The sequence below is a fragment of the Phaenicophaeus curvirostris genome, chromosome 2, assembly GCF_032191515.1.
Source record: "Phaenicophaeus curvirostris isolate KB17595 chromosome 2, BPBGC_Pcur_1.0, whole genome shotgun sequence".
NCBI lineage: Eukaryota > Metazoa > Chordata > Aves > Cuculiformes > Cuculidae > Phaenicophaeus > Phaenicophaeus curvirostris.
In genome coordinates this window covers 55,175,351-55,187,436 of record NC_091393.1, presented here as the reverse complement: position 1 = coordinate 55,187,436, position 12,086 = coordinate 55,175,351, and the positions used below count along the sequence as shown (strand labels likewise).

The 12,086-nt window shown below is 39.8% G+C and overlaps 1 protein-coding gene across 3 annotated transcripts in view; it reads left to right on the top strand.

Moving 5' to 3' along the window:
• The first annotated feature begins 599 nt into the window (after positions 1-599).
• ARMT1 (acidic residue methyltransferase 1) overlaps positions 600-12,086 on the top strand; it is a 347,283-nt gene continuing 335,796 nt past the window's right edge. Inside the window, exons 1-5 of one of the 3 annotated variants that reach the window (XR_011336990.1) lie at positions 600-711; positions 1,479-1,584; positions 2,124-2,365; positions 3,826-3,991; positions 4,889-7,566. Coding sequence is in view for 2 of the 3 variants with exons in the window: in XM_069852109.1 (XP_069708210.1) it covers positions 662-711; positions 1,479-1,584; positions 2,124-2,365; positions 3,826-3,991; positions 4,889-5,611 (1,287 nt within the window). In the remaining variant the exon portion in view is untranslated. Of the gene's footprint in view, positions 712-1,478; positions 1,585-2,078; positions 2,366-3,825; positions 3,992-4,888; positions 9,741-12,086 lie in introns of those variants that run through there. The other 2 variants (XM_069852109.1, XM_069852108.1) reach the window with 2 other exon arrangements.

Below are 12,086 nucleotides of genomic sequence, written 5' to 3'. Positions count from 1 at the left end.
CCGCGCGTCACCGCGGGGGGGGGCGGGGGGCGCGAGTTCCACCCCCCGCCCTCCCCGGGCTGAGGCCCCACAGTCGCTGAGCAGGACGGGGACGTCCCGGCAGGGGCGGCGTGGGGGAAGGAATGCGTCAGGAAATGGCGCCCCTGCGGCCGTGCTTCGCCTCCCCCATGAAGCTACCCCTCCTCCCCCCACTCCATCTCCCCCTCCCCCACACGCAGCACGACCGGGGCCGGCGGGCGAAGCCGACGCGGCTGCCCGCCGCCCTCCCGCAGCTCCGGAGGGGGTGGGGGGCATTCCAACCCCCTCCCCCAGCCCCGCGGGAGGGCGGCGAGGAGCCATGGAAGGCGGCGGCCCCGCCCGCCGTCCCGGCCCTTCCCCTCCCCGCCGCCTCCGCCGCCGCGAGGAGGGGGGGGGGAGGGGGAGGCGGTTCCCGCCGCGCGCCAGCACTGACCTGGGGGAGGGGGCGAGCCGCTCTCCGCCGCGCGAGCCGCGGCCCCGCCCACCGCCCGCCGAGCTCGCTCCGCCAGGGCGCGCGGGCCCCGCTCAGGCCCCTCCCGCTCGCTCGCCTCCTCGCCGCGCGCGGCTGAGTCACCAATAACGTCCGGCCGGCCGCGCGCCGCTTCCGGGAGGCGGCGCGGCGGCGCGCGGGGGGCGGAGCAAGATGGCGGCGGTCGAGGCCGCACCGGTCTCCCTCTCGGGCAGGTTTAAAGGGTCCGTCGCGGCCTTGGGCGGGCGGAGGAGGGAGCCCGAGGGCCTGGGTCCCTCGGTCAGGAGTCTGGCTGGCGAGATAGAAATGCTTAAATAAAAGTGATTGTTCGAGCTTCAGTGGGGTTGGTCGTTCTCCTTCTGTGTATAGTGGAGAGCAAGTAGCATGGGACTTGTTGTAACGGTTAATGACTGGAGAGGGGCAGATTTAGACTAGACATGAGGAAGAACGTCTTCATGATGAGAGTAGTGAGGCGCTGGCCCAGGTTGCCCAGGGAAGCTGTGGCTGCCCCATCCCTGGGGCTGTTCAAGGCCAGGTTGGATGGGGCCTTGGGCAGCCTGAGTTGGTGGGAAGTGTCCCTGCCCGTGGCAGGGGGTTGGAACTGGATGATCTTTAAGGTCCTTTCCAACACAAACTATTCTGTGATTCTATGAAGATACACTTAAGCAGTTATCTATGCTTTTAACTTTATTTTTATTTAATGTTTGGGTAACTGAGCAGTCAGGCAATGCATTTTAGTTTAGAATTAACTGCAATTCTCACTTTTTTTTTTTGGTGGGACCAGTCACAGTGTTTTCTTCCCTGAAACACTGCCAGTTATCTTTTTCTTCACAAGTAAGCCTAAGAACCTAACCGGTTTGAGACTTTTATTTGGTGCCCACTGCTTTAAAGGCACATAAACTTACTTCTAAGATCTTGCAATTAGTTAAAAAAATAGAAGGTAATGCATGATTTCTTCCCAGTAATAAAATACGGATCCTTTCCTTGTTAGATCTTTTGCTTATTTTACAATTAAAGACAGACTCCCCCAGATCCTCACAAGAGTTATTGATACGCTGCATCGACATAAAAATGAATTCTTTGAAGAACATGGGGAGGTAAGAGCAAGGTCTGTCTTTGCCTGAGACTGTTCCCTCCTCTTCCCACCCTCAAGACCCCTTCTCTGCTTTGTTTTTACTAGTTTCTCACCACAGTCATTACTTGTATGTCTTAAACTTTTTGTCTATTGGATTTTTTTCTTTATAAACTGGCTTGTAGCTATTTTTCATTAATTTCATAACTCACCCTTCTGCCTAACCTTTTTCTCATCTGTCTGTTCTGCAGCTGCTGCTGTTTCTCAGGTTTTGTGTTTTAACAGACTGTAGCATCTTCTGAATATGGCAGTTTCAATGTTCTGTTTCCCTGTAACAAGCAAAAAGACTGATCTAAAAAATTCCCATGAGTGATTTCTTTTAGGATGTTAGGTGGAAAACGAATTTCGTTTCAACCAAACACATTTTGGCAATTGATCTCTGATTTCTTGGGACTCTTATTTGGCAATTAAAGCTTAACACTTCTTTCTTTCATGGAAAATTGATCTGTGTCTCCACAGGAATAAATTTTCAGCATAGTAACTTTTGTTCTCCACTTCTTTCAGAAGGGCGTTGAAGCAGAGAAGAGGGCTATATCTTTCCTCTCCAAACTGCGGAATGAACTGCAAACGGACAAACCGGTGACCGCTTTAGAAGATGAGCTGCCTGATGCTGCGCTGTGGAACCAATACCTAGACTACCAGCGAAATTTGTCAAATGGAAATGGAGAACCAAGTTGGTTTCAGTCACCTTGGTTGTATGTAGAATGTTATATGTATCGAAGAATTCATGCAGCATTAGCACAGAAGTAAGTGTTTACTAGCTTGGTATGTTGTTCTGCAGAACATAGCTCTTTCCCTTTTTTATTTTAGGAGGAAGGAAGACAGGTGGGGAGTAAGATAAAGGAAAATCATAAGCTTTTCCATATTCCTTTTCCCTCATCTTGCATCTCAAATTTGAAATTAATACTTTTTTTTTTGCGTGCAGTGGAATTTCAACCTTATTAGTTTTCTTATGCTTCAGTTTCTGTGACTTGATCTACACAAAAACTCTTAAGCTTGACTGAATAGTTTAACTTTCTTGCAGATGAATGTGCATTGAGATCCGAAAGTTATTTAGCATTTCTAAAAGGCTTGTTATTCTTAAAACATATATTAACCTAAACCAGAAAATGCATAAGCCGCTATTCTGTTGGGCAACCTAACTTGTTTTGCTGCTTGAAATCTGAAGTTACCAGTAGAATGTGGAAGGACACCCAGTTTAAGCAGCCCCCATTGTTCATTCTACACTATCTTCTTAGTTACAGCAATGTTCACAGACTATATATTGTGTCAAAATTTGGGAGCCGATCCTAGTTAAAAATAACTTGGCAGGAAAAACTTGTTTTGCTGATGCTGTGGACAGGTGCCAGTACAATGTAATGGGGTGGGAATGAACAGTTTAAGTTTTCGCTGCTGCCAAAAAAAATTGAAAGCTTCATGCATGCTGCATGCTCTTAGTATTAGGGAGATGCAAACACAGTAATGGGACTCTATTTCTATTGGTATGTTGTGTAATTTGAAGTCTTACAGCAAAAACTTCAATTATGGGAAGGATCTTCCGGATTGTATTTAAAAAAACTAAGCAGATGCTTTTCATTAGTAAGCTTTAAGTTTCTTTATCTCTGTTATTTAGGTGCTCCTTTGATGAAGGTTAAGTCATTTGTCAAAAGGTGTACCTGCAAATGTCTTGTAGATGAGTATGTTTCCTATATATTACAGGAACTCGATGATTTTCTCATCCTTGTCATGTTAATTTTCTAAAGTCCTAGTTAAAAACTTTCATAATAATACCTTCACAACACTGTAAAAGGCTTCGGTATGGGAAGTACACTTCAGCGCATGCAAAAGTGCTTAACATTTGGTCAGCTATTCAGTACATTAGTTCACCTGCATATTACAGTTGGAGTTCTCCGTTTATGAAGTCTGGAGTTGAAAATTGTCACTGTATGTACAGTTTCCAGGATTGTTTTGGCCGAACGCTTTCTGAATATACTGCTGGAAATATGAAGATGTCTTGTATACTGTCTGTTTCAGTGAGATATGATGTTAGGCTGTTATTGAGATGTATGAAAATCTGTGTGGCAGATTAGAAGTGGAAAATCAACTAAGGCTCATAGCACGGCCTAAAAACGCTGGGCTTTGAGCTTGTGTTTTCAGGTGTGTTTCATGTACTGTCACGGGAAATGTAGCAAATATATTAATATATTTGTTCTGGTTTTGATTTTAGCCCACCTATTGACAACTTTGATGTGTTTAAGGAAGGAAAGGCTCAAAATTTCTTTGAATCCCAAGAGGCTATTAGTGCCTTATGCACTTACTTTCAGGAACTTATTAAAAACATCAAGGATCTGGATGAAAAGCAACTTCAGGAGGAACTTTTTAAGCTATTGCAGGTAAAATAGTAGTGGTTAAGATAAGAATGTAAACTCTCTTTAGTAACAAACAAAAACTTGAGGTTGTAAAGAATCTGAACTTCAGGAAATGAAAGCAGAGCTCTTCTCTCTCTAAAAGTGTGGTGAAATCCTGGCAGCCATACTGTATTGCTGCTGCTTTGGAAGTATTTAAATTTTGGTTACTTTTACTAAATATGACCTTTTCATTTTACTGTTGGTCTTCACTGTTTATTTGAAAACCCAGCTTACTCTCCCTCAAAAACAGTATCTCTAAAACATTTTAAGTAAAGTTCCAGATGGCCTTTTTGTTATTTAACCATAGTGTTTTAAACCAGTTCATTCTAAAAATTTTTAGACTTACTCGGAAGAGGGTTAGAAGTCAGTCTAGGCCAGAAATGGTTTAAAAGCTTTGTAACTGCATTATTCTTGGGAAATAATGCCTCTGGGTAGAATTCAGAATATCATAGGATTACAAATAAATCCGTTAGCTGGCAACAGTGCACACCAAGTACTTGGTAAATCTTTATAAAGACCTCATTAGTGTGTACTAATGTAATAAGAACCTCCCCTGCTTTTGTTACTCTTTTTTTTTTCTGTGTTCCCACTGATATTTTCTGGAGTTACAGTGTGGAAGAATGTTTTAAGCTTTGTGATCACTATTTACGTTGATCTAAGTCTTACATCTGTGTCACTTCTGCACTTTTTTGATACATGCATAAGTACAAAACATTGGTTTCTTCCGCAAAATCTTGTCTATATTAAGATTTCTGTACCAGAAGTTGAATTTTAATAATTCTTGAAGGAAAATAAAGACAAACAAAATCTTTAGTGTGTATGAAGTTTACAATGTAACTACAGTGAGACTTACAACACATTTTTGTTTTTTCTTCCTTCTAGGTGTCATTGTGGGGCAATAAGTGTGACCTTTCATTTTCAGCTGGTGAAGACAGCTCTCAGAAATCTAGTCCCTTACTATCCCTTGAAAACCTGATACCTTACATCTTAGTGAATGATATGGAAAAACTTTGGTCACTACTTGTAAGCACCAAAAAAAGAAATGCAGAAAAAAGTAATGTTAGGATTGACATAATCCTGGATAATGCCGGATTTGAACTTGTAAGTGATCTTGTGTTGGCTGACTTCCTGTTATCATCAAAGCTAGCTGATGAAGTCCATTTTCATGGAAAAAGTATTCCGTGGTATGTGTCAGATACCACAAAGCATGATTTTAACTGGACTATTAAAAAACTGCAGGCAACCAATCATATGTGGGTGTCTAGATGTGGGATAAATTGGGAGGGCAATTTGAAAAAGGGAGCTTGGGTTTACCATGATCACATGTTTTGGACTTTGCCGCATGATTTTTCTAGTATGGCTGAAGTTGCTCCTGACTTGTATGCTGATCTACAGAAGTCAAACTTGCTTCTTTTCAAAGGTGATCTGAACTATAGGAAATTAACAGGAGATAAAAAATGGGAATATACTGTTCCATTTCATCAAGCTTTGAATAAGTTTCATCCTGCACCTCTGTGTAGTTTGAGAACACTAAAATCTGACACTCAGGTTGGCTTGAAACCTGGACAAGGTGAACAAATCCAGGCCTCTGATCCTGACTGGATGGTAAGTGGAAAATATGGGGTAGTTCAGTTTGATGCTTCTGTCTAGTGAAATGGTTCCTAAATTCTCAAAGAGACGTTCAGTTTGAGTTTTAACTACTTTCTCTGTTCTGTGCTTGGCTTCAGCAAAAATTCTTTGCTGACTGCACTTTTTCTTCCCAGGTGATTTGCTGTTTTTGTTCCACTAAAGACTTTAATGTTTTGCATAAGTTTAGTCTATTTTTTATGCATAAATCAATCTGTATTTTAGTACATTTTGTTTTCCTCGTGTCCTGTTTCACCAGATGTTTAAGGTGATCATTTAGTTGTCCATAATATTTTTTTTACTCATCAGTGTATATGAGAATTTGTGGATAACAAGTGGAAAATCTGCTTCAGAAAACATTTCCTCAATCCCATGTTAATATGTATTTACTTATTTCAGGATAATTTGTGCTCCACATGCCGTGCGTTGCATGGAAGTTAATATTTTAGAGAATGCACAAATTAATTTCAGATAGATTCTTTGCCACCCATGCAGGATCATATTTTAAAACTAAAAGACTTGAGTTGACTTCTATCAAGACTTTATTATATAAATTGTTCTTTACTTGCTTCTTTTGTCCATGGACAAATAGCTTTTGATGTTTTGAATATAGTTTGCTGTACATTACAAGAAGAGTTCTTGGGTGATACCTTGGAAATATTAATTTAGAATTTGAATATTAAATATTTAATTTAGTATTTGAAGATTAAATTTTAATTTCAAAATGCAGGTGGATGTTGCTAACCAGTTTACCTGTGGGAGAGAGTTGCCCCATCTGGTAGGAAGATTAGTGGGAGAAAGGACAATCTCATTTTAAGAATATGGATGATACTGTTTACTAAGAACCTCAACCAAAAAATGCACACCATCCCTCCCCAACCCCAAACAAACCTAGCAACCGATCCCACCAGTTACGTTAATTGGATTTTTTGTTTAATATAGATTTGAATTAAAGGTGGTCTGTCAGCAGTGTTCGTGATTCAAGCAATGCTGCTTCTTTCCATTGTGATTGCTCTCTTTATTTGTCAAATATATTTGTTTTTTTAAGGATGATGCCGTAATTTTCATGTGGAGAATATAACCCCATCTGCACTGAGAAGTATATGCTAGAAAAGGTTGCTCCTTATTGGAGTTTAGATGCCCGTGTTTTCTCTTCTACTTTACTCTCAAATTACTCAGAATTTTTGGGAAAACTTAGGGATATTTAGTGGCTCTTCAGAGTGAAGTGAAATGAAAGTGGAAATGCATTGTCCATTTATAAAGGAAAAATTAAAAATAGTTTACGTCAAATTTCAAAGTACTTTTGTGGTTTGAAATAGGGCCTTTGATAGGGGACTGATATAATGCCAGTGATAACAACAGATTTGTTAGAAAATGGTGGCAAAATTACCCATAGAGTCTGAGAGGGTTACGCTCTTGTCTAGAGCTACTAAAATGAGGTGAACTTGCCACTGTGAGCCAAGGTGGCTATGTTACAGAGAACAGGAGGAGGCAGCAGAGAAAATTCCTTTTCCATTTTTATGTGTTTTACACAGTGAAAAGGATGGCACAGAAGTGCCCTTATTTGTGTACGGCAAGGGAATTAGGGTGACCATGTGGTAGAAAATGGATTTAAGATGACTTTTGTGCTTACAGTTAACCTAAGACAAGGATAAGCTTTGGCAGGCCTAAAGAGGTGGGAGGTGGAGGATGGGGCAGTATTTTGTACCCATTTCAGACTTCGAAAATGAAGCTGGAGTCCCCTTCTTGTCAGAGAAATCACTGGCGAAGTATGTTTTCTGAAGTGGAGAGAAATCTGCTGTTGCTTGTTTTGTTCATACAGTAAAGATCTAGACAGTGGATAAATATGCTGAAACCGCTGATGCTTTGATTATTTGTGTTTGTATTCTTCTTGCATCTGAAAGTATATTAATATTTTAAAATTGCAAGGTCAAGTATTCAGAACTAATATGCTGGGAATTTTGGGAGGCAATGTTATATTGTAGGTAGGGTTTGTGAGGAAGTAGGGTGCTGATTTCATGAGTAGTGCAAGACATGCAATTCTTACTATTACCGTTCAAATGCTAATCCATAAGACATAATATCATGCTAAAGAAAAATAAAAGGAACAACATCAGTTCTGTTCTCCAGGTTAAGTGAGCACTTTTCATCTTTTGCCCCCCACAAAGAGAAGTTTATATGGTAATAGATACATTGTGACTGCCTAGTTAGGTGAAGAATGCACAGGCATAACTTCCAAACACTTAATTGCTTGACTTCTATAGCTGTAATTGCAAAGCCCTATCTTTAGACAGAACTGAATATACAGCATACTTTGCTGTTTATTGGTTGGTTATATTTTTGTAAAATTCTGATTGATTCAATTAGAAAGGAAAAAAAGCTGTAATGCAATGCTGCAAAGTAGTGAGACAGATATTCCAATGAGACATCGTGCTCTGCTGTTGGATTAGCTACAGTTTAGCTGAAAATAGGAAATCTTTCGGTGATACTCAGTGTTAATTACTTGTGTAATATTTGTAATACTTCATGAAATAACAGCATGTGCCTACTGCATTTGGGTGGAATTTTCTGCCATGCAACATAAAACATATGTTATAATAATAGCATAATATAATATAGCATAATTCATTTTCTTGAGTATTCAAGAAGGTTGCTTCTGTACATCTGTGTTACAACTGATGGCGCGAAATGCTTGTACAACATAACTCAGCAACTACTGAATTGTATACCCAAATTCTTGAGGTTGTAATTTGGTGTGCCATTTGAATATTTATGGGAAAATCAAGGGCATTTTCAGTAATTCTGAGGACCAAACCAGACAGGCGTATTTCAGCTTCTATTTTTCTTTTTCTTTTACCTTTTGAGCAACCTGTAAATTGACTTTTTAGTGATAGTGATGATTTTTCATTTTTGATGAAATGGGAGGAAAAGTAAGGTCACAGGCACAGTGAAAGCCGGTACAGCTATCTGCCTGAATACTTGATAATTCGTTAGATAAGATATATACAATGATTCTCTGTGTATATAAGGCTTCTTAAAATAAATTGATATGGAAAATATGTTGATTGTATGACTAAAAACTGATGCAAGAATATTGAGATAAATTATATAATTTTGTACAAAAGTGGAACATTGTTATACTATTTCAGCATCCGGGAAAGCCAATTTAAAGTAATTCAGGTCTTAATTCCTGGAGCTTTTTTTTTCTTTGAACTGGATTTTATACAAAAACCTATAAAGCTTATTTATTCAGTGAGGTTTTGAAAGAAAGTTATACTTGCTGTAACTAAAATATTTTCAAACCACTTCGTTCTCCATACCATCCTGATGTCCTGTAAACTTTAACTATTTTTGTCAAAATAATTTCTTTAAAGTTCAGATTATTTGCATTCATGATTGAACTAACTAACTGCTTGTTCCTATTTATCTCCTATACTGTTAGACAGCATAGGAAAAATGTTCACTCTGTTGCATGAAGACTACCACATTAAATGTTTTTATCTAAAAAAATTAAACTGTCCCCAAAAGGGAATTTTGTTCGGAGTTGTTAGGTTTTTTCATTAAACAGTTTGCTTGTTTGCAAGCCTTGTGTTTGTGCAAAAGTACAGAATGAAAGTTCTTCTTATTTAATGCAAAAATAGAAGTTCAAATTCAAAATCACCTAAGGATTTTATAACAATACTGTGAAAATGTGCTGGTTAAAAAGATCCTTTTATTTCTTTCAGTAAGGCAGTGGCAAAAAGCATGTGGAAAAAAAAATCCTGTACCATAGACTGTTTATTTTCTTGTTTGGCTGGTTTTGTGGTTTTTTGTTTTTTTTTTTTTTTCCTAAAACAGGTTTTCAAAATGTCTGTGATGTTTTATTCTTGCTGATGCATGTGTATTTCTACTGCCCTGGAAATAAAAGGACACTTAAATATATTTATATAGATTAATTAATCCACTTCCTGTCTCAGCTTTACAGTTGTGAATTCTGCAGACATAGTATGAGAACAGGTTTTATTTACACTTCTTTTTGAGGTTTGGCTAATTTGGCTTTGTTTCTACTGGGAAAGAAATATAAAATGGCATATTATGGTCGTATAGAATAAACTTATTCAGTACTGTATGCTGCGTTTGCTTTATCACTTTTCAGTAAGCTAAATAATTAATTCACAGGAACTTTGAAAGGCTGATTTTCATGCCTGTAGGTATTTCTCTTACACTACTTCTCATTCCACTATCATCTTCCAAGTGTTCAGTGAAGTGAAAGATTAAAAGCTGAGCAGACAAAGGCAAGATATGTCAAGGTGTTTATTACAGGCTTTTTTTGTTTACTTTCTTAATGTTAACTTATGAATCACTCATACTGTCATGGTAAGGCTGGTGCTTTCTAAGTGACTATAATTAACAAATTAACACAAAAAAAATACAGTTAGTTGCCCCCACAATGTGCAGTTTGCACTGAGTTTTGTCTACAATTGTATTTCGCTCAGAGATTAATTTTAAAGGAGAGCTTGATTGTTACCACATTTTGGGATACAGCAGCCCTGTGGAGGTGGTCTTGGGGCTACTGGTGGCCAAAAAGCTGGACATGAGCCAACAATGTGCACTTGCAGCCCAGAAGACCAACCATATCCTAGGCAGCATTGAAAGAACTGTGGCCAGCAGACTGAGGGAGGCAATTCTGCCCCTCAACTTGGCTCTGGTGAGACCTCACCTGTAGTACTGCATCCAGCTCTGGAGCCCTCAGCGCAAGAAGGACACAGAGGAGGGCCGTGAAAACAATAAGGCTGCAGCACCTCTGCTCTGAGGGCAGGCTGACTGTTGGGGTGGTTCAGCCTGGAGAAGAGAAGGCTGTGGTGAGACCTGATAGCAGCTTTCCTGTTTTTAAAGGGGCCTGTAGGAAATATGGAGACATGCCTTTTGGCAAGACCTGTTGTGATAGGACAAGGAGTAATGTTTTTAAACTAAGGAAGGGCAGTTTTAGACTGGTCTTAAAGGATTTTTTTTTTTACAGTGAAGGTGGTGAAACACTGGAACAGGTTGCCCTGGGAGGTAATGGAGGCCCCATCCGTGGGGACACTGGATGGGGCTCTGAGCAAACTGGTGTAGTTAAAAATGTCCCTGCATGTACAGGGGGTTTGGGCTGGATGACCTGTAAAGGTCCCTTCTAAAACCCAAAGCATTCCACAATACAGCACCTGACACCCAGGCAAATGGATGATGGAGTGGAGGCAGAGGGTATCCAGGCCTCCTGTTCTGTGTATGGAAGAATCAGTACAAAAATCCTGCATATTCAAGTGTTATGCTGCTTAAGACTGACACAAGGCACAGGAACATCTCCAGACTCTTCACTCCTGACATTTAGGCACCTGCAGAGAAAGGCTTTCTGTCCCCTGACCTGTTACCGAACAGAATATTGTGCCAGAAGTAATCCCATAGAGTTTCCTTGAAACAGCTGAGCACGGCTTAATCTTTAAAACGGTTGTGTATGTGAAATAATGCAGCAGAGGACCTGCCAACTGGTAAATCTGATTTCCTTCAGTGATGCTGTATATAGAAAGGTTGTTCAGGAAACTGAGAACTGTCCTTACATAGCCATTCATGGCCTGGAATATGTTTCAGCTCTATTTTCTCTTTGCTGGTTTTGGATGGGATAGAGAATCACTAGCAAAATGCAGATATTGAAACAGGAATGTCATTTTGGCCTGTGGTGTACTAAGCACTTCGAAAAGCAATCTGAGCTAATTTGTGTCACTTGCTAGGAATATCTGGTTGAAGTGTTCAGAAATATGGAACTGCTGGGGTATTTGGAACAATTGCTCTCCATCCACCTATACCCCACAAGGTGCAAAGCATGTCTCTCATTGACGGAGGGGAAAGTCACCATGTGATTTTTAGCTTTTAAGTTATTCTGGTATCTCCATTCTCATTTACTTATATAAAATTAAACAAGGAGCAGATACTTAGGAACAGGCAGACCTATCTGAATATTTAGGTGTGATATTCTATGTGTACTGGCTACTAGAACTGGGATTTCATAACCCCGATCAGTTTTAGCATCGAGTTCTATCAAGAAAGGGAAGGATTGTAGCAATTTTTTAATTAAAATTTTCTGGTTTAAAAATCAGAGTCACTTTATTAGGTACATGGATTCAAAAGATTCTGCATCATTCTTTGCTCAGAAAGGCTAAGAACCTCCTGTCCATCTGTTTTCTGTAACACAACATATAGAATCTCATTCATGAAAATTACTCCTTGAGATTTTTAACTAAAAATCCTGAACTAACTCTTCCTAAGGTGTTATTTCCTGCCCCTACTAAGGAAAAAGAAACACATTCCTTTTGAGAACTCTACCTGTAGCATTAAGCAAACAAGTCTGAAGCATTTAAAAGTGTTAGCATCCTGTAATAAGATACTTTTTCTTAGTCAAATGACTTGAAAAGTAGTTGTTGCACCCCCTCACAGTGCC